Here is a 23,468-nt window from a genome sequence, read left to right on the forward strand (position 1 = left end):
GAGAGAGAGAGAGAGAGAGAGAGAGAGAGAGAGAGAAAGAGAGAGAGAGAGAAAGAGAGAGAGAAAGAGAGAGAGAGAGAAAGAGAGAGATAGAGAAAGAGAGAGAGAGAGAAAGAGAGAGAGAGAGAAAGAGAGAGATTTAATTTATTGTCTGTGACCAGGTAGTGTTTGGGTTCAAATCAATATGTCTGCTGTTATACTACCATTCATCAATTTTAACCCCTTAGCATTTAATCTGGTCATATCTGGCCCTAAACATTCTATCTGGTTCATGTTAGGACTGATGAGATCCAACCTCTCACACCTACCCCTCAATGTCATTCTAAAAATATACAAACACATCTTTGAAATCTTGAAGTTACAAGATTATGAACGATAAATAAGTGTTGCATTTGACAGAGTAATCTGAATGTTGAAGGGTTAAAGATACACAATAAATGGCCAGCTAGAATGCAGAGAGACAACAGTTAGGTGTGGAGGTGAGGAGACAGGATGCAATAATTATATGAATAAATTAATTAAATCATCAATAAAAAGACCAAAGAAAAAAACCCCATAAAAATCAGAACCACATGAGTGAGTGCAAAGGTTAAAACAAGAAACGATTAGTCAGAAATCTCCAATATCAGTTCATGCCTTTTCAATGTTAACAACATGCTTTTGAAGTTTGCTAATTTATATAAGATTTTAACCATCACCTTGTTACAAAGAGCACAAAAGATACTATTTCCTACAAACAGAGCAGTGTGTGCTCCACAGCCATGCTTACAAATGACCTCCTGTTATTGTCAGTAAGAGTAAAGCTCTAATAATAAAAAGCACTGACAAACGATCTTTGGTCTGAACTGGCATATGAATCCTGGCTGCAATCGGTGCCAGAAAATGACCCTTTCAGATAATCAGTTCTGGCAAATGGCTCTTGATCAAAGTCAGTCCCAGCAAAAGATTTCTGGTCATAATCAGTCCCAGAATTAGACGTCTTGTCAACGTCTGTATCAGAATAAGACCCCTGATTAACATCTGTACCGGAATTAGACTCCTGATCAACGTCTGTGCCAGAATTAGACCTGTTATCAATGTCTGTGCCAGAGTAAGACCCATCATCAACGTCTGTGTCAGAGTAAGACCTCTGGTTAAGGTCTGTGCAAGAATTAGACCCCTGATCAACGTCGGTACCTGAATCAGACCCTTGATTAACGTCTGTACCAGAATAAGATCCCTGATCAACGTCTGTACCAGAATAAGATCCCTGATCAACGTCTGTACCTGAGTAAGATCCTTGATCAACGTCTATACCAGAATAAGACCTGTCGTCAACGTCTGTACCAGAATAAGACCTGTCGTCAACGTCTGTACCAGAATAAGACCTGTCGTCAACGTCTGTACCAGAATAAGATCCCCGGTCAACGTTTGTATCAGAATAAGACCCGTCGTCAACGTCTGTACCAGAGTAAGAGCTCTGGTTAATATCTGTGCCAGAATAAGACCCCCGATCAACGCCTGTACGTGAATAAGATCCCCGGTCAACGTCTGTATCAGAATAAGAACTCCGGTCAACGTCTGTGCCAGAATAAGATCCCTGGTCAACGTCTGTACCAGAATAAGAACTCCGGTCAACGACTGTACCAGAATAAGATCCCTGGTCAACGTCTGTGCCAGAATAAGAACTCCGGTCAACGTCTGTGCCAGAATAAGATCCCTGGTCAACGTCTGTACCAGAATAAGAACTCCGGTCAACGACTGTACCAGAATAAGAACTCCGGTCAACGTCTGTGCCAAAATAAGAACTCTGGTCAACGTCTGTGCCAAAATAAGAACTCCGGTCAACGTCTGTACCAGAATAAGATGCTCGGTCAACGTCTGTGCCAGAATAAGATTCCCGGTCAATGTCTGTACCAGAATAAGATCCCTGGTCAACGTCTGTGCCAGAATAAGATCCCCGGTCAACGTCTGTACCAGAATAAGATCCCTGGTCAACGCTTGTACCAGAATAAGATCTCCGGTCAACGTCTGTGCCAGAATAAGATCCCTGGTCAACGTCTGTACCAGAATAAGAACTCCGGTCAACGACCGTACCAGAATAAGAACTCTGGTCAACGTCTGTGCCAAAATAAGAACTCCGGTCAACGTCTGTACCAGAATAAGAACTCTGGTCAACGTCTGTACCAGAATAAGATCCCTGGTCAACGTCTGTACCAGAATAAGATCCCTGGTCAACGTCTGTACCAGAATAAGAACTCCGGTCAACGACTGTACCAGAATAAGAACTCTGGTCAACGTCTGTGCCAAAATAAGAACTGCGGTCAACGTCTGTACCAGAATAAGATCCCCGGTCAACGTCTGTACCAGAATAAGATCCCTGGTCAACGCTTGTACCAGAATAAGATCCCCGGTTAACGTCTGTACCAGAATAAGAACTCCGGTCAACGTCTGTGCCAGAATAAGATCCCCGGTCAACGTCTGTACCAGAATAAGAACTCCGGTCAACGACTGTACCAGAATAAGAACTCTGGTCAACGTCTGTGCCAAAATAAGAATTCCGGTCAACGTCTGTACCAGAATAAGATCCCTGGTCAACGTCTGTACCAGAATAAGAACTCTGGTCAACGTCTGTGCCAAAATAAGAACTCCGGTCAACGTCTGTACCAGAATAAGATCCCCGGTCAACGTCTGTACCAGAATAAGATCCCTGGTCAACGTCTGTACCAGAATAAGAACCCTGGTCAACGCTTGTACCAGAATAAGATCCCCGGTCAACGTCTGTACCAGAATAAGATGCTCGGTCAACGTCAGTACCAGAATAAGAACTCTGGTCAACGACTGTACCAGAATAAGATCCCTGGTCAACGTCTGTACCAGAATAAGATCCCTGGTCAACGTCTGTACCAGAATAAGAACTCTGGTCAACGTCTGTACCAGAATAAGATCCCTGGTCAACGTCTGTACCAAAATAAGATCCCTGGTCAACGACTGTACCAGAATAAGATCCCTGGTCAACGTCTGTACCAGAATATGTTCCCTGGTCAACGTCTGTACCAGAATAAGAACTCTGGTCAACGTCTGTACCAGAATAAGACCCCTGATTAACATCTGTACCAGAATACGACCTCTGATGAATGTCTATAGCAGAGTAAGATCCTTCATCAACGCCTGTAGCAGAGTAAGATCTCCAATCAACATTGTTGCTAGAATAAGATCCCTGATTAACGTCTGTACCAGAATAAGAACCCCAATCAACATTTTTACTAGAATTAGACCTCTGGTCATAATCAGTCCTAGCATGTGGCCTCTGGTCAAAGTCAGTCCCCAAATTGGATTTCTTGTCAAACTCTGTCTCAAATGATTCTGCCCCACTGAGAGATCCCTGCCCACTGCTCATTACAACAAACGACCTCTGGTCACCTTCTGTTCCAAAAACTGATGCCTGATCAAACTCTACTCCGGGAAAGGAGCCATGGTTGCCTTCTGTCCCAGCAAATGAATCTTGGTTATGTCTTTTTCCAACAAGTGACTCTGAGTCAACCTCAGTGCCACCAATGGACCCTGTCACAGCAGATGAGTCTTGATTGAAAGCTAACCTGGGAAATGAATTCATACTGAGGTGTGCCCTTGGAAAAACCTCACGAGATATATCTACTCTTACAGGTGACTCTTTTACATAGCCTGTTGCCCCAAACAAACACTGGGTGATGCTTGCCCTTGCAAGGGATGCTTCTACCCCATTTGTTCCAACAAGTGATTTAAAAGTATCGGTGGTTGCAGTATAAGAACCTTGAGGTGTGTATATCTTTGAGAGTGATTTGCTGGTAGTATTTTTCCCATCTGAAAACCAAGGTGTCTTCATTTGTTGTGGTAATGAGCCAAGCTCTGTTTCTTGTTGACCAAAATGACGGAATATTCGACAACACCAAAGTCCTGATCAAAAAAAGGCAGAAGTATACAATACTGAAAAGTGGCAAGCTGACAGAACCTGTGTTGGACAAAATGCTTAGCTGCATTTCTTCTGGCACTCTGGCATTCTGAGTTCAAATCCTGCCACGGTCAACTTTGCCCTAAGTTCTTTCAAACTCAATAAAATAAAATACTAGTCAAGTACTGGGGAAGGAAGTGGGTGTTGACGAAATCAGCTTGCTGCCCCTGCCCTCAAAAACTGCTGGCCTTGAATCCTGCAAACAGACTAGCATACTGTTTAGGGGTACTGTTGCGATCTTCGTCACATATAAACCACAGAAACCAGGTAACTAACCTGATGAATCCTGGGGCTCAAAAAAAAAAAAAAAAAAAAAAAAAAAGAAGCCCTAAACAACTCAGTTGCGGAGGTGTAGGGCTTAGTGGTTAGGGTGTTATGCTCATGATTGTAAGATTGTTGTTTCAATTCCTGGACCAGGAGATGTATTGTGTTCTTGAGCAAGACACTTCATTTCACGTTGCTCCAGTCAACTCAGCTGGCCAAAATGAGTAACCTTGTGATGGATCGGTGTGCCACCCAGGGAGGAATGTGTGTGTGTATGTATGTGTGGCTGCTTGGGCAAACGACTTCTAATATAGCATCAGGCTGACCAAAGCCTAGAGATTGGATTTGGTAGAGAGAAGCCCATCATACATATATATATATATATATATACATACATATATGTTTGTGTGTTTGTATGTCTCTGTAACTTAGTGGTTTGGCAAAAGAGACTGATAGAATATGTACCAGGCTTCAAAAAAAAAAAAAAAGCAAAAAAATACTGGGGTCAATTCATTCAACTAAAAAAAATTCTTCCAGAAGAATGGGGGCAGTCAAATGACTGAAACATGTAAAAGATAAAAGATGGGTACTGAAAATTTGGCTACTACTTCTAGCAAGTCAAATGACCACGTAGAGGATTGGTTAATGGAAGCAATAGTAATTACTAAATAGCTACGCATACCTCTGCTGCACACCTCAAAAGAACCTCTTGCTGTTGTTGAAGAGGAACCTAGTGACTTTTTAGTGAATGTCATATATGCACAACATTTAACTCTTTAACATTCAGATTACTGTCAAACGTAATGCTTATTTATTCACACTGTTTTGAATTAATCAGGTGAAGGTGTGTGGCTTGCTGGTTAGGGTATTCAGCTTACAACCATAAAATCATGGGTTCAATCCCCGGCGGTGCATTGTGTCCTTGACTAAGGACACTTTATTTCGCGTTGCTCCAGTCCACTCAGTTAGCAAAAATGAGATGTACCTGTAATTACAAAGGGTCAGCCTTGTCATATTCGGCATCATGCTGAATCTCCCTGGGAACTATGTTAAAGTTACATGTGTTTGTGGAGTGCTCAGCCACTTGCATATTAATTTCACAAGCAGGCTGTTCCGTTGATCAGATCAAATGGAACTTTCGTGTACTAGATTTTGAATTAATTATGTATTAACTAGTAGCTTTGAAATTCTGATGATGTGATGGTTTATTTTTAGAGTGACATTGTCGGGTAGGTATGAGAGGCTGGATCTGACTTCTCATAAAACAAGTAGGTATGGCTGGTTTAAATGCCTGAAACCAATACATAACAATCACCTGGGGTGGTTTGAGTCCCATCACTGGCCTGTTTGCTCTATACTTTTTCAAACTGGTGATTATAATACCTTATACAGTTTTGGTTTAATATTAGTGTAGGCATGGCTCTGTGGTAAGAAGTTTGCTTCCCAACTACATGATTTCATGTTCAGTTCCACTGCACGGCACTTTGTGCGAGTGTATTCTACTACATGGCCCTCAACAGAGCCCACAGGTAACCACAACAAATACAAAACTTTGACAGGTCTGCAATTTTTGGCAACTGTCTATGTTCCTGAAATTGATTATTTGTTGGTTAGTCAAAGATCAGCTTTAACTAAGCAGACCTATAATCAAAGATATCCAGCCATGACCATCCCATCTTTTTGTTTTGTGTTTTCTACTGCAGTCATTGAGTAATTTAGGTTATGTTATCCAACATGTAGTCTATTATAATTATATTCACATATCACTGTATCCACCGGATCACTGGATGTTTGTTACACACCGCTAGTTACAATACACTTTCCTTGCATTGTTGTATCGTTCAAATGATGGTACCCCACTGGCTAAGCGGGCAAGCCAATGATCTCCCTGAATGGGACACTTACCTCTCACAGGGTTACCCATTTAAAGTCGAGTGGACTGGAGCAAGCTGAAATGAAGTGTTCTGCTCAAGAACACAATACACTGCTCAATCCTGGAACTGAACCCACAGTCACTAGACCATGAGTGCAACACCCTAACCACTAGGCTACACGCCTTCACATATCCACATCTAAGAATAGTAAACTGAATCCAGCACTTGACATTTTTCCTTATTTTACAGACTTCATAAGAATGAAAGACAAAGCCAACCTCTGATTTGAGCTCAAAAATATAAAGGGCCATTACTAAATACTTGGCTTGCTTACTATTTCTAACAGAAAAAGCATCCACATAGAAGTTCCTTGTTGATTTAATATTACTTCGTCTTTATTGGTGGATATGTAAAAAAATAAAATAGGGAAAAAAAAAAAAAAAAACCATTGGTACTAGTTTTCTAGCTAAAGGAAGGGCAAAGTCAAATACTTTATCATTCACACACACAAAGAGGGCCAGGTCTCTTGGGATTAGCATTCTGACACCATATGTAACTCCCTAGATTTGACATATCACAAAATATCAGTTAGAGAGAGGAAGAGGGAAGAAAGAAATAGGGAAAGACAGTGATGGGGAAAGAGGGGGGAGATTCAAACAGAAAGTTCGTTTTTGGTAGTGTTTCTGCTTTTATATAACCATTTTTTTTTTTTAACGAATCTTTTTTCAAAGAATCTCCCTCTTTCCCTTCACATGCAAAACAACAGGGCAGGATAAACCATTTGCAGAAGAAAAACAAATCTGGAAGATGCGAAGACAAAGGAGGTGGGGGAAGAGGAAGTTAAGTGTTCAAATTTGTGGCAAAAACAAAAACCACAGGCAACGACCATATTTTCATTTATGTTGCAAACAGAAACAAAACACTACTACTACTACTACTAATACAAAACATCAAATAAAAACTAAAATCTTAAAGCAACTACAACAACAAGAACAAGCAGGGAAATTTACAAAGTAAACACAAGTAAAACATTTAACTCCATTTCTGAAGGCAGCTGAATATTAATTATGTCTCCCCCCTCTAATAGCTACAGAAACATTCCTTCAGCCAACCCCACTAACAACAATAACAATAATTACTACACAATTTTAAACCCTGCATGGCCTTGCAGTTAAGAAGCTTTCTTGTCAGCCATCTGGTCTCCCAGGTTCAATCCTGCTGTGTGGTACCTTGGACAAGTGTGGCAAACTGGATGTTAAAATGATGAAGATAATTTATAGGTGCACGTGTGGCCTTTTGGTAAGAAGTATGCTTCCCAACCACAAGATTTGGGTTCAGCCAATAAGCTAATGCTTTTCTCTCCAATTTTAGCACAAGGCTAGCAGATTTGTAGGGACAAGGCAAGTCACTTACACTGACCTCAGTATTCGACCGATACTATATTTTATTGACTCCTAAAGGGATGAAAGGCAAAGTGGACCGCTTGGGATTTGAACTCAGAACATAAAATGCCAGATGAAATACTGCAGAGCACTTTGTCCGTGTTCGCAACTCTACCAGTTAGTTGCCTTAAACCAATAAAATAATAAACAGTAAAATATGTTTTAAAATTAGGGTCATCAGAGACATGCCTTACAGACCAATGTGATCAGGGATATATTCAATAGATCAATGTTACTCAACCAGTTTTTGCTTATCGACCCCTTTGAATCCTGTTTTACTCTCCTGGATCCTCATTCCCATTTAATGTTTTAAAAAAGTCCCATTATGCTTTTATAATTAATCATTACTAGGAATTGTAATTTACATGTTTCAGCCCTAAGGCTGTAACTAATTTATTGGACATAAACAATTAACACCAAAACCTTATATGGAACCCCAAGGGTCATGTGGACCCTGGTTGAGAACCACTGCAATAAAGAAATCAGTGATACATAACTTTTTGCATCAGGTGGTTCATAAAATCCACAAAAAAATACTTCATAGATCACTGAATATACATGAGATTATAATTGTATTATGGAAAAATGCAGGCCATAAAAACTTGCCATAGGTCACCATAACTTTGGTGTGGATCATGTTACGCAGCAGTGCAATAGATCAATGCAGAAAAGGATGTGTACTAGACCAGAGCAGCAAGACACAGGATGTGTCTGCTCGCTCAATATGATCAGAGGCATGGTTAATAGTCCACTGTAGTGACAGAATGCTTGATAAGAAATGTATTAGCTTGACCAGTACGGTCAGACATTATTCTAGCCAGTCAATTTCTTGAGCTGTGCAGGTAGGTTAAGTATATTTGTAAATCCAGATCAGTGGTTCTCAGCTGGGGTCGATGTAAGATTTTGTTGTTAAAATTTATGAGCAATAAACTTGTTATACTTCTACAATATGCAGAATATCTTAACAATTTTTCTTTATACAATTCCTAATATTTAATTATGAAAATATAACATGATTTTTCAAAGCATCAAGTGACTATGGTGGCCCACTTCAATAAAGTAAGAATCAAAGGGAACCATAGGCAAAAATGGTTGAGAAGCACCGAGACAGATAAACCTGGATGTGGTTCACTGACCACACTCATTTACATCAAACACTAAGCTACTCCTCGAAAACTTATGAATGGAAAAGTTTAACACAAAAAGCTGCTCAAAAAAAAAGAGAGTTAAATAAATCATAAAGGATGGAAAACGAAGAGAAAATATTTACATTAAAAACATTCAAATTGTCACAACAGAGGCAGGAAAAGCGACAATTACATCATCAACAGCGGCACAAGGGATTTTGGAGGAAAAGGCTTTATACATACATATATATATATATACACATACATATATGTATGTATGTATAATTGAGGTTGCATGCATCATGCTACTGGGATAAACACATGTGATGCAATCAAACCAAAGTCTTACCATCAACTTCATCAGAGCTCGGAGACCGATATTTGGCAGATGAGACATTATTTCTATGTACTCCTAAAGAGTAAAGAAATGCAATAATTCTTACACAAATAACAAAAATTTAGAAAAAAAAAAAAATAGTGAAAATACAGTTACTCATAGAATACATTTTCTTTCTCACAATCCAACAACATTCTGCAAAGCCAACATTTTGAACAACTCACTTGTTAACAAATGTTTTCAATTAACCCTTCAAATACCAAAACTCTATTTTCTTTAACCAGCATCCCTGCCATTACATCTGTAAATTCACTCAGAAACTTTTCTCTCTTATTCAACACTTTTTGGAATTGGTTTGCAAAGTTCTTGATGTGAACTTGTGTATTGAAACAGATTGTGTTGCCTCTCAGGAGGTTAATTATGTCATTACTAAACACACACACTGTTAGCATTTCACCATTATGAATTTATATTTCTCACACTGCTACTTAAAATTTTAAATCATTAATGAGACACTAATTACTCAAAAAAAGAAATTTGATAACTTAATATCTTCCGCACTATTATTTATCTTATTTTTGTGTTTTACAAGACATTACAATCAGTTGAACCTCCGATGTTTTTCAGAAGACATATTCTTTCATATACACATTCCCACTTAACACATGAGAGAGTCTATGCAGTTGCTTGATCTGCTAGAAACTCTCCTTCAAAATCAAGTGTCTTTGAAAAAGACACATTAAATGATGTGATCCTAGATGCACCATGCCTCCATCGGCATCAGTAAAGGTTGAGGTAGTCAGAGTTGCAATACTTTTAATAATGAGATCAGCTCAATTGGGACTGGGTGTGTGTGTGTGTGTGTGTGTGTGTGTGTGTGTGTGTGTGTGTGTGTGTATTCTTTTATTTGTTTCAGTCATTTGACTGCGGCCGTGCTGGAGCACCACATTTAGTCAAACAAATCAACCGCAGGACTTTCTTTGTAAGCCTAGTACTTATTCTATCGGCCTCTTTTGCCGAATTACTAAAATTCACACAAAAGATTTTGGTCAGCCTGAGGCTATAGTAGAAGACACTTGCCCAAGGTGCCATGCAGTGGGACTGAACCCAGAACCATGTGGTTGGTAAGCAAGCTACTTACCACACACACACACACACTCTTATATGTAATATATATATATAAGAGAGAGAGAGAAATCTGTTTTCCAACCATGTGGGCTTTGGGGTCATTCTTCAGAAGGGGCATTCTGGTCAAGTATGTTCTACTACAACCTGAGCAGACCAAAGCTTTGTGGAGTGGATTTGCTCGATGGAAGCTGAAAGAAACCTGACAGTCAACCAATTGTGGTCGTAAGTCAACGCCAACCTGTATTCCTCAGCTAGAATCATTGTCTGCGACAAAGCTGGATCTTTTGAATTACAGGTACAATCCATCAGATGAGCTTCCTTACAGTTTCCATCTTCCCAATTTCATTCGGATGGTTTGGGTTGATCCAAGGTTATGGTAAAAAAAAAACACTTGTCCAAGACGCCATGCAGTGGGATTGAACCTGAGATCTTATGATTGCAAACTGAACTTCTTAACCATTCAGCCATGCTACCTACAACAGCAAACTACCACTAACTGCACCAGCTGACCAAGAGTTAGGGTTGGGCTGTAATTTCACAAATCAACCGGAAAGAAAGGAGTGGAAATGTCCATGACCTGTTCAGACCCTCCAAGATGAATGGGACCGATATATCTTATATGAAGCCTGTGAATATCTAACAATCAATAGATGCAAAAAGGGGGGAAAAAACCACTTGTGAGTGAAGAGAACTGGGACAGAGGGGTGGGTGGGGTGGAGGTGTCAGAGACTCTGACAGGGTCAGCTGCACTTAAAAACATCCTGACGGAACTTGTGACAGGCAGAGCTGTTAATCTTTAAAGTAGCTAAAACAGCCACCTGCTAAACAAATGCTTTTTTATAGTATTCATCATCGTCATGTAACGTCCACCTTTCCATGCCCACATGGGGCAGATAGAATTTGAGATAAATTTTCCATGAACGGATACTCTTCCTCACCCATTGCATGGTAAGTAGCTTGCTTCCCAACCACATGGTTCTGGGTTCAGTCCCACTGCATGGCACCTTGGGCCAGTGTCTTCTACTATAGCTTTGGGCCGACCAAAGCCTTGTGAGTGGATTTGGTAGACGAAAACTGAAAGAAGCCCGTCATATATATGTGAGTGTATATCTTTTATTATTTACTTGTTTCAGTCATTTGACTGCAGCCATGCTGGAGCAACACCTTGAAGGGTTTTAGTTGAATGAACTGAGCTTGGTATTTATTCAATTAATCTCTTTTGCTGAACTGCTAAGTTACAGGAACATAAACAAACCAACATTGGTTTTCTAACAGTAGTAGGGGCAAAAACAAATACACCCACACACACACATAATGGGCTTCTTTCAGTTTTCTTCCACCAAATCCACTCACAAGGCTTTGGTTGGCCCAGGGTTATAATAAAAGACACTTGGCCATGGTTCCATGTAGTGGGACTAAATACAAGACCACATGGTTGGGAAACAGGCCTCCTGACCATGCAGTTATGCCTCCACTGTCTACTGTAACCATCTTTATCTAAAACTGTAGGGTGGGATTTAAATGATATCTGACTGCTATTTCTAGTACATCAAGTGACTACCATACAACTGCTTCACAGAGTTAGCATACAACCTTTTCTAAATTTTCAAGGCAGTCCAAATCGTGACCATCCAGTCTTGTTGCACTCTGAAAACTACATTAGCCAATGTATTTCTTCAATTTTATTTTAAACCAGAAAGATGACTTTTGAGGGTGTTGTGTGTGCTATTTCTAGCCGGTCTAGCAATCATGTAGAGGATACCTCATTTATTTGTCTGTTATGAATGTTGTGTGTCACAGTGTTATGCAATATCATAAGGGTGTGTGTCTGTGAGGGGAGGGGCATGATGGAGAGGATATTGTCGAAAAGGTAGGGTAGGTATTCATATGCATGTATACGTAATTGCATACATACACACACACACACACACACACACACACGAAGAGTCAGCTGGCGTTTTTCTTTTGTTCAACATGAATAAATAATCGAAAGAGATAAAGTAAAATTGAATATCAATTGAGCATCTAGTAACAGCTGTGGGTGATAGTGGGAGAAGATAGGACAACAGGCAAACCCAATTTCCCCCCTCCCACCTCCACCACTAATACTATCACCACTACTACCACCATCACCATTATAAAAATGGTGTTGGGCTGTTGAAAAAGAAAAATTGTTATCATGATTTTAATGTCTACTTTTTCATGCCTGCATGGGTCAGGGGACGGTTTTCTAGAGTGGAGTTTTCTATGATCAGATGCCATTCCTGATGCCAATCTTCATTTGTTTCCAAGCAAGGCAATAACCAACCAGTCTATTGACCAACAAACAGTTCAGACATGGTTGCGTTGAGAACAAGAACCAAATGGACTTGTCAGTAAGACCATTGTTTACCATCAGCCAACACATGTAAAGATGAAGAAGATACGAATCCATTCACTCACACACATACACCACTTTTCCATGCTTGCATGGGTTGGACAATTTACTGAGGCAGATTTTTCTTCAGCTGAATGCTCTTCCTGTCACCAACCCTCATCTGTTTCCAAAGTAATACTTCCTCACGGGCAGACAATTCTCTACAGATGATTAGATGATTGGAAATGAAAGACATTCATTTACATCAAGCTCATGATATTCAGGAGATGCAAACATATACACACTAATGCACAGTTATATACACACATATATACATATATGACAAGCAGTTACTTTTAGCTTCCAGCAATCAATTTCACTTGCAAGGTTTTGGTTGGCTTGGTGCTCTCATTGAAGACCCTTGCCCAAGTTTCCACACAGTGGGACAGAACTTGAAACAATGTGGTTGGAAAACAAACTTGTTAACCATATGGTCATATCTATACTTTGTCTGGGTTTCATATGTTCGTTACACAAAATAATAATAATAATAATAATGCTCTGATGCAGTACCAGGCAGTGGCTCTTGATTGGAAGTGTTATCATGTACATTGTTTTGTCCTGGTATAAAAGATGGAATACAACAAATATTCTGCTCAATACCACAGATTTGCTTGTCAGTTGTTTGACCTTAACCATTTGAGCATGTCCCTTGGTGGCTGACGATATGTGCATCTCTGATCATGAGCAGAAGTAGTGGGGGAGCATCATAGCCATGTGTTGAAAGGAATTCTTTGGGGTTTGGATAATTCGCCTTTGGAAACATGAGTGTTTCGTTCAACATCCTCAAACAATCCTTATTTAGGGACCTTTTGAGCATATGGGCTACTTGACCCGAAGAAAATTCTAACTGGGTACCACCTGCAAGGTCATGTGCTGTTATAACCTATAGGCCTACTCAAAATACAAGTGTATGTATATGCTTTATGAGATATGTAGACCGTAATCACTTAATTATGTGAAGAGAAGTCAGAGGTGCCAAAAGTAGAGGAGTTTCGACTTCACAGCCCTGGGTCAAAATGCTTAGTGTTATTTCATCCGTCTTTAAGGTTTGAATTCAAGTCCTGCCAAGGTCAATTTTGCCTTTCATACTTTTGGGATTGATAAAATAAGGACCAGTTGAGCACAAGGGCCAGTGTACTTGATTTATTCCCACCCACAAATTTTCCATTGTCTTTTAAAGAATTTTGAAAACTAAAATTTAGAGGGATTTAGTAAACCAAGTAACTTATTTTTTTGTTTGGTTGGAGTTTGAACACTCTAGTAAAAGGCTTCATAACTTAGCATTAATTATCTCTTATATAAATATTGATAGAAGCTTCTAATTGAGGCCCTTTACTCCTAAATACATGACCATCATCATTTTAACATTCATTCTTCCATTCTGACATGGAGTGAAGGGGGTGGGTTACAGTAAATTGATGTTTAGCTGGGTTGTGCATAAGTGTATCTGTGTGTATGTGTGAGCATGAATGTGCATAAATGTGTTTTGTGTGTGTATGTGTATGTTGTTTAATCCTGATCCAGAAGGTGTTTGGTTAAAGGCTTTCCAGCTATGACCATCCATTCTAATTTTTAGACAGTCTACTGTAACTATGTTATCCAAATTGCTCTTCTTTTATGATGATATGATACGATATGAAGGTGGTTTACTTGTATTTCTAGCAAAATGAAGCAACCATGCAGAGTCCCCTCATTAACTCTGTGATGTGATTGTTTGTGTGTAAATATACTCTCTTCCATAGATCTAGATTAACTCCTTGTTTAAAACCCTACAACTGTTAGTTATATCATAGATACACGCACACAAAGGTACAAGCACTCACATATACACAAACACATACAGGCAAGTGCACACACACACATCTTAAAAATTACTTACTTTCGTGATGGTCTGAGCTCTGTCCTGTTATTCTCCACTGGGTCAAGGAGCCTACAAGGAAACAGAAAGGCCAGCAACCGAGAATCAGCCAGCTGTACCAACAGGGAGGATCAGAATCCTCCACTTTGATACACTCCCACACATAGTTCACGATCAGGAATTTTTCTATAAAATAGTCCAGGCAAATTGCCATCAAGGCGGCACCAAAGACGCTTGTACCGACAATGGTGCCTGCCTTTTGGAACTTGAGAGTCAGCAGCGCAAATAAAATACCAACACCAATGAGAACGCCGATTGGTATCCATTTGTTGGCAATGTTATAGAACTGGTCCACAGTGACCAACACTCCGGTCGAGAGACCGACGCCAAAGTGGAATCCGGTCAGAAAAAGTCCAACATACTGGACCAACATGGTAATTAGTCCGCAGATTATGCCGGCACCCACTGCAATGCCAATGTTTGCCTCTTTCGGCAATACTGTCTCTTCTATACAAACTATATATACAACCACTGTGCCAAAGATGAAACCAGTTAAGAACATGACAGCCTTGAAGAATCGGTAACCTGAAAGTAAAAGACAAAAAATATTTGTGGGTTTAAAGTATACATGTAACATGGTTATACATACATAAATAATCAGCATCAATTAATGTTCAGTCTTCCATGCTTGCATGGGTCAGACAGAATTTGTTGAGGTAGATATTCTATGGTTGGGTGCCCTTCCTATCACCAACCCTCACCTGTTTCCAAGCAAGGAAATGTTTTTTCATAGCAACACATTTTCCATAGAGGACTGGAAATGGACATCCGTGATTGCATGAGGGCGATGCTTCTTTTTACAACCATCAACTGATGTCAAGACAAGGGCAGACACAATCTACCTACCTATGACAAGCTTTCTATTTCTATCATTCAAGTCCTCTCACAAGGCTTTGAGGTTATAGCAGAAGGCACTTGGCCTCTTCTTATTTCTTTACTGCCCACAAGGGGCTGCACACAGAAAGGACAGACAAACGGATTAAGTCGATTATATCGACCCCATTGCATAACTGGTACTTATTTAATCGACCCCGAAAGGATGAAAGGCAAAGTCGACCTCAGCGGAATTTGAACTCAGAACGTAGCGGCAGGCAAAATACCGCTAAGCGTTTTGCCTGGCGTGCTAATGTTTCTTCCAGCTCGCCGCCTTTCTAGGTGCCTCTTGGTGGGACTGAACCTGGGACCACATGCTTGGGTAGTACACACTCATACCTGCACATATGGCGTGTGTGTGTGTGTGTGTGTGCATATGGAGAGAGAGACCTTGTTTACTATAATTACTCACAAAAACACATGACGGCAACCAAAGACTAAACTAATCCTTAATTTAAAAGAAAAGGTTTTATCTCTAAAAGATAAGTCTAATAATGCAAAATATTATAATCCCAAGACTTCAGAGCTTAGAGACAAAAGACCAAACAAGGTAATGAAGAAAATAGGCAGGTGTACTTGAGTTTATTTCTATGAAGGTCTCAATTTGAAAGCTGTTAAGTTTCATGTTGAATAAGAATAAAAAGGGGTTGATTACTTAAACACAGATTTGTTAGAACAAAGCTATAAGAACATTATATATAATTATGCGATGATATAATATGGTATGCTAAGAAGCAAGGAGAAGCGAGTTAGTAATGCGTTAAACTAGGTTAAATTCTGTACAGCATGGTAAAATTTAAGGTTAAGAAGGCCTGGAGCATTTTCAGGCTGTTCACCAATAACATCTATGTATTTCAAAACAATTACATGAGCCATTGAAGAAATGTTTATGAGGTCAGTAAACTTGCTAGAAATAGCAGCTAAATTTCCCTCGAATTACACCCAGCTGTTTAAAAAAAAAAAGGTTATATAAAATAATGATGCCTTAGATAAATTACGATATTTGATGGTGTATAAAATGTCTCGAAAATTCACTCAGACAAAGGGATTAAGTCGATTACATCGACCCCAGTGCGTAACTGCACTTAATTTATCGATCCCGAAAGGATGAAAGGCAAAGTCGACCTTGGCAGAATTTGAATGTTGGGGAGGATTAAGTTGATTACATCGATCCCAGTGCATAACTGGTACTTATTTAATCAACCCCGAAAGGATGAAAGGCAAAGTCGACCTCGGCAGAATTTGAACTCAGAATGTAAAGATGGACGAAATACCACTAAGCATTTCACCCAGCGTGCTAACAATTCTGCTAATTCATCACCTTGAAAATAATAATAATAATAGCACCTTGGGCAGGTGTCTTCTGTCATAGCCCCAAACTGACGAAAGCTTTCTCAGTGGATTTGGTAGGGAGAAACTGAAAGAATACTCTCGTGTGTGTGTGTGTCCTCGTCTCAACACTGCGTGATTGTTGTAAAATGGTTGTCAACTGTTATTCAAAGCAGCATCATTCATTTGCAGTATTCTGGAAAAGCATGTCTGGCCATGGGAAAATATTACCTTGCTTGGAAACAATTTTCAGCCGTAGAAAATCTGTCTCAATAAATTCTCTCTGACCCATGTAAGCATGGACAAGTGGACATTAATGTGATAATGATGATGGTAGATTCAAGAGGAAATGAAACGAAAAGTCAACCCAAGAGCTATTTGAACTTGAAGAAACTCAATTTAAAATGGAAGTCCACAAGATGCCCCTCCCTGTCACCAGCCCTCACCTGTTTCCAAGCAAGGTAATATTTCCCATAGAACAATGGGAATGAACACCTTCACTTGTATGACAATGATACTTGTTTACAACCACCATGTGATATCAAGACAAAGGTATACACACACACACAGATGGTGGCTTTTTTCACTTTCATCAAGCAAATCTGCTCGCAAGGAAGTGATCGACCCAGGGCTATGGCAGAAGACACGAGCCCAAAGTGCCATGCAGTGGGACTGAACCCGGAACCATTTGGTTGGGAAGCAAGCTTCTCAACTGTACAGCCTCATCTTTACTTAAAATTGAGGAATAAAATCTGCAGGCAGAGTTTTGACTTACAGACAACGCCTTTGTGTTTGGGTGAGTCTGTATTATTGCTCCAGGAGATCTTCTGTAGAGCAAGTTCTATTGTATCCCCTTTTTGTAGGGGTTGATGGTGAAGAAGGATCAAGTGATCCAAGGGAGATGTAGAAAGCAGTGATGAAGGCTGATATCGAGATAAAAGGAGCTCAAGGAGAAGATGACAAAGGATTGCAACGAATCTCAAAATCCTGTGGTGGAGGATATCTGCCGTACCCATGGGTAAACGGACATAAAATTATAGTGACGGTGGTAATGATGATGGAAGATAAGTAAAATAGGGGTGGGGGTGCATGCACAAGGTATAAGAATGAATCAGCTAGGGAAATGGAAAGCAGTGAGAACGGAAGCTTAAGACCAAAAACTCAAACCAAAGCAGAATGCGTGTGAGAGAGGGCATAGGGGGGAAAGAGAGAGTAAGAGAGAGGGTGAGAGTGTAAGAGAAAGAGAGAGATAACAAAAGGGAATGAGAGAGAGAGAGAGAGAGAGACAACAAGAAAGAGACAGAGCAAAGGAAAGAGAAAGAGAGAACAAGAGAAAGAGAAAGAGAAACAAGAAGAAAAAAAGGATAGGCAAGTAAAAGGACACGATATAAGGGTCACCTAGTAAACTTACCAAAGAATGTGTAGACAATTCCAAAGAGAAAACACATGGAACATATCACAGCTGGAATGACTGTGTAGTCATAATCAATCTTGGCACAGCGTGCAGGCCTCCGACTCGGGCTCATGCTTATATTGTTTGGGAACACTGTGGTTCTAAACATTAATTGTGGAAGTGGGTGGTTTACGTGTGGTGGTGACAGCTCCGATGTCTCCATAACTTCAACGGTTAAAACACATCGGAACTTTTTGGACAGATTTCTGTTATGTTTCTCTCTCTCTCACCCCTTTCTTTTCTTTTTGTGAGAAAAAGGGGTTCTTTTCTTTTTTGTTTTTTTTTCCTCCTTTTTAGTTTTACTCGATTACTGTTGCCATAATAAACCAATGAATGGATTGGTTGGTCAGGGTTTCAAATCTGGAAATATACAAGAAGAAAAAAACAATTAATAACAAAAATTAATTATATGTAAAAAAAGAAAACATTAAGGTAGTGCTCGAGCATGACCACACTCAAGGCAGTGCCCCAGCATGGCCACAATCTAATGACTAAAACAAGTAAAAAAATAAAAGACTGGTTCAAATGTAGAACAGAATCCTCATTATCTCTCATTAATGCTGTAATGAGACTTTTTTAATTGAGGTTTTAATTCAAATACGAACACTTAGTGAGTTGGTATAAAAAAGCTTAAAAGAAGAGTATTAGTACATTACATATATTTTACTCCATCAGAGATAAAAGACAAAATAGATTCTCTCTCTCTCTCTCATCAATTAATTACCCAGAAAACAAAGCCTGAATTTTATATTGATTCCTTATATAGGACAGAGGAATAAGAGCTAAAAGAAATGGAATAAACAGGCATTTCAGAAAAAAAAAATTGTCTTTATATAGGCATAGTGATGGCTGTGTGGTTAACAAGCTTGTTTTGTAACCATGTGGGTTTGGGTTCAGTCTCACAGCACAATACCTTGGGCAAGTGATTTTTATTATAGTAATGGTTCAACCAATGCCTTGTGGGTGAAGCCCATCATTTATATACATGTGTGTGTGTGTGTGTGCTTGACCCCATGCTAGTTTGTTTATATCTCTGTAACTTAATGGTTCAGCAAAAAGGCACCAGTAGAATAAGTACCACACCTAAAAAATAAGTACTGAGGATGAACTATTTGACTAAAAAAAACCCTTCAAGGTGGTGCTCCAGCATGACCATAGTCTAATAACTGAAAGAAGTAAAAAAAAAAAAAAAAAAAGCTTGGTGAATGCAGTTAGAATCAGTGCATCCCAACTTTATGTTACTCACAGACCTGGGCCTAAATTCTTGCTTCATATTGGACTCTACTAAAACGGTACCCGAGGACTGCGCGGTTGTGATTATCTGGGTTACCACTGTAGTGGGGATTCAAAACCTAGCCGCCTAGATACTTGGTCAGACGCCATCAGTGAACCACAGCAATTTCATGTGATCAGACTATAAACTGACCAATCACCATGAAGCTGTGGAGTGATATAGTTTCCTTGAATGTTCTAAAGTTTGACTTCTTGTCTCCAATAAGAACCGTTTTTGACACTTTCCTAATTGCTGTGAGATGAAGGTGGCTGACTGACTCACACACCTATTCATGCCAGGCAGATGGCCAATGGACTGTTGATCGCTTCAGCAATTTGGGCAGACGACTTCATATATTTTGGACTGACCACCTGATGTCACACGGCTTTCTATATTTCCAGTGCAGTTTTCCTCTCCTCTCATTCAGCAATTATCAATGGTGTTCATCACAATTTGCTAACACCAAATATCTTTATAACCAGCACAAAATATTACAGTTTATTTCAACTATTATTCACGCAGCCAAAGGAATATGTCTTCGTTGACCAGCTGAACTCAAGCGTCAGCAAAACGCCTCGTGACACCACCCTAAAACATGTTCATCCATCAGATAGACCTCTGGAGTTTTGTGAATCTAATTTCTCTCGAGTTCGGGTTGAGCTGAGGCCTTGAGAGAAGACGCTAGCCTAGTGGCGTGTTGCACATTAAGATCTATCCAAGAATGGTGGTTGCAAAAGGAACGCCATAACCACACATCCAGGCAAGCGCTCATTTTAGCTAGGAACTCACTTGTTACTCTATAGTGATTAAAAAAGATGCTAGTGAATACAGAATGCCACACACAAAGGTTGCGTTCCTAATATATCATTAAAAATCCATATCTTCCTTTACCAAATTTATTTTCCATTTTTTTCTCAAAATTAAATAAGTTATGTACACACACACACACACACACATTCTCTTTCACATGCACACTCACAGATGTACGTATATTATTTGTATGCAAAGTATAATAGACATATATGTATAAACTTGTGTACACATGCATAATTAACATACACATTTCTTTTCCCTTTACATACGCAGACATACACATAAATGTATGGACAGCGTGTGCATGTACATAACAAAATATGTATATATTAACGTGTGTACATAATAAACATACAAGCATATATGTATGATAAACAACTAGACTATATAAATATACATGTATGTGTGTATATATATATATATATATATATATAGTGCATTACAAGTATATACACATGGAAGATTAATTTCTTTCTCAAATAGAAGCCACGAATATTTTTTTTATTTAGCATTTTCAATTTTATTTATTATTGTTGTGATTCTAATTTCTTGTTTATTCAAAAAATCTTCCAAAGTAAAAGAATTCCCCCCCTTTTTTTTAATTTTCTTTTTTCGTTATTTCAGACAAGTAGATGAGATATAAGAAAGACTAAATAACAATAAAGGATTTCTATTATATCTCACATGTAAATAGTGTATGGATGGTGGGTAGGTGGAAAGGGGTGGAGGGCAGTCGACCAGGATCTGACTTTCAGTTAGGATCTAGAGGAACCCCACCCCCTCCTCCTTATTCAAATAAATCAGGCTCTGACACCGATTGGTTGAAATGTGTGTGTGTGCATGTAATTAGATATGTGCGTGTAAGGTATGTGTGTGTTGTACATTTATAATTTAAAGAACAAATGCGAAAAAACAAAGAAAGATATTAAATAAAAGAAATAATGAGGACGTGAAGAATGAGAACTACGAAATGATGATGATGTTCTCTTCAAACCAAACTACTAAAAGGAACGACGGAAAGGCTGAAGACTTAGACTTGTCATAACGATGTAGTTTCTTTTCTTGAATCTCTCTCTGTCTCTCTTTTAAATATTACAACATACACCTTTCTTACTTTTTGCCTTTTCCCTGCTTTTCTTTTCTTTGAATGAAGCTGATATTTAGGTCACGCACATTGTGTGTGTGTGTGTGTGTGTTTGCTTATACGGAATATGTGTGTTAGATATTATCGTACTTATTTGAATATTTATACGTATTAATTAAATTCCATGCAACAATTTATTTGAGAGAGAGAGAGAGGAGGGAGAGAGAGGGGCTCATAGCAACAGACAATCGAGCGTACGCGCACACGAGCAGACAGACAGGTAAATTCGCATAACACGAGCATTCACACACATATATAGGAGACAGATACATTTACACACACAATCAGATACATATACACAGACAGACAATTAGACGCTTATATAGACAGACACTTCACACAGACAGGCACTGAATGACAGAAGGACCGACATTCTGCAGTTTATTATTATTCAAAGTTAGTTACTAAGATCACTAGTTAGTTACTTTTGTATACGTAGTTCAGTTAGTCGGACCCTAGGTTCAAATAACCACAATACACCGACAATATCTGTTTCGAGTCGGAACAAGTCAAATTATATTTATATATAATAGGCTTCTCTTACCGACAAAAATGTCGCAAAACTTGACTTAAAAATGACTTAACATATTATATCGGGTGGTGCTATTAAGTTAAACACGGCCTGGGCGAATCTTTGGCCGAAACTTACCCTATTTGATGGCAGACACAAGACACACGGGGTATATTTGATGCACCTTGATTTCAAGAGAACAGGTTCAGTAAAAAAGTGAGCGCCAGTTACAAAATTAGCCTAAGGGAAATCAAACTTCGTATTGGAGACCCTGAGGGGCGTTTTGTAATTTTTGGGGAGTGGTGCATCTTCTTAGCCAGGACTCCAGCCACCGGGTCAGGCCGTGGATCATCTGGAACCGGGCAGCAGAGAAAGAATAAGTTTTAAAATTATATAGGCTGCGAGCTTGCAGGGTATTTTTGCATTGTTTATGTAATAATTTATATATTATGCATTTGTTGGCGTCGTTTCCCCAGTCCGTGGTGCAAAAGTAGTCGGGAACCATTGATAAGCTATTAAATACGGTAGTTAAATATAACCAGTTTATTATTTACAAAGTGATTAAAGTTAAAGTGTAAAGTTCAACTTGCAAAGAAGAGGGGAGAGAGAGAGAGAGGGGTAAGTAATAGAAATAGAAAAACAAAGACAGAGAGAGAGACTGGCAGACAGAGAAAGAGTGATAGTCAGACACAGGGTCTGAGGGGGAGAGAGAGAGGTGGGGTATAAAAAGCAATGAAATGAAAAAGCATGAAAGTTTTACATAAGCTTTCTTACCTAAATTTTTCTATGAATTTTTGAAATGAAATTAAACCAATGGCAGAGACCCAAGAAAACGGTTACTGGTGGTTACCGTTGCCGGGCCCCACCCAATAAAGGAGACGGGTGAGTGAACCCTCCAGTGAGTAGCAGAGTTAGCAAGATCGGTTATTCAGTTACTATCAATCCAGCTAACGCAAATAATATACCACGAGAAACATTATCACCGACATTGCTAACCAACAATATTATCGACATAGTATCAAGTACTCGCCCCTCCACCACCGTCCTTCCGTTAGGTAAGTTATAGCACCGACTGTGCAACTGTAGCTAGTTTCTAATGCCAAACATTTTAAAAGACAGTATTAAATATCTGTGTGTGAAATCTCTGTCCCTGAACACACTTCAGCAAAAATATTGGGATTTAGAAACTGGTAAGAGAGTACGGCGACTACACGAGTTTCTCTCTTTCTCTATAAATCCCTCCGGGTTTTTATCGTCTGTAAAAACCTACAGACGACTAGAAACTGACTGGAGACAAAGAGAACAGTTACCTTCGAAAGTGTATGCATTATATAATATATCATCGATTTGTTTCAGTCATTGGCATGCGGCCATGCTGGGGCACTTCCTTGAAGGGTCTAATCGAATGAATCGACTCCAGTTTTTTTTTTTTTGAAGAGTAATACTTACTCTATAGTTCTTTTGCCCAACCGTTACATTACGGGGGCGTAGACAAACCAACAACGATTGTCAAGTGGTGGTGAACACACACACACACACATACGCCGTGGGTTTCCTTCATTTTCCACCTACCAAATCCACTCACAAGACTTT

General features: G+C 39.3%; 1 protein-coding gene across 12 annotated transcripts in view; it reads right to left on the bottom strand.

Annotated features, from left to right (window-relative positions):
* Positions 1–23,468, bottom strand: part of LOC106880637 (transmembrane protein 198) — a 140,485-nt gene that overhangs the window by 13,902 nt on the left and 103,115 nt on the right. For 10 of the 12 annotated variants that reach the window (XM_052970389.1, XM_052970386.1, XM_052970387.1 and 7 more), the window contains 3 exons: positions 18,093–18,494; positions 14,441–15,004; positions 9,027–9,089 (listed from right to left, as the gene is read on the bottom strand). In XM_052970389.1, coding sequence (XP_052826349.1) covers positions 9,027–9,089; positions 14,441–15,004; positions 18,093–18,297 — 832 coding nt within the window. In that variant the 5' untranslated portion in view covers positions 18,298–18,494. The remainder of the gene's footprint in view (positions 1–9,026; positions 9,090–14,440; positions 15,005–18,092; positions 18,495–23,468) is intronic. The other 2 variants (XM_052970391.1, XM_052970392.1) reach the window with 1 other exon arrangement.

The sequence above is a fragment of the Octopus bimaculoides genome, chromosome 9 (assembly GCF_001194135.2).
Source record: "Octopus bimaculoides isolate UCB-OBI-ISO-001 chromosome 9, ASM119413v2, whole genome shotgun sequence".
Classification (NCBI taxonomy): domain Eukaryota; kingdom Metazoa; phylum Mollusca; class Cephalopoda; order Octopoda; family Octopodidae; genus Octopus; species Octopus bimaculoides.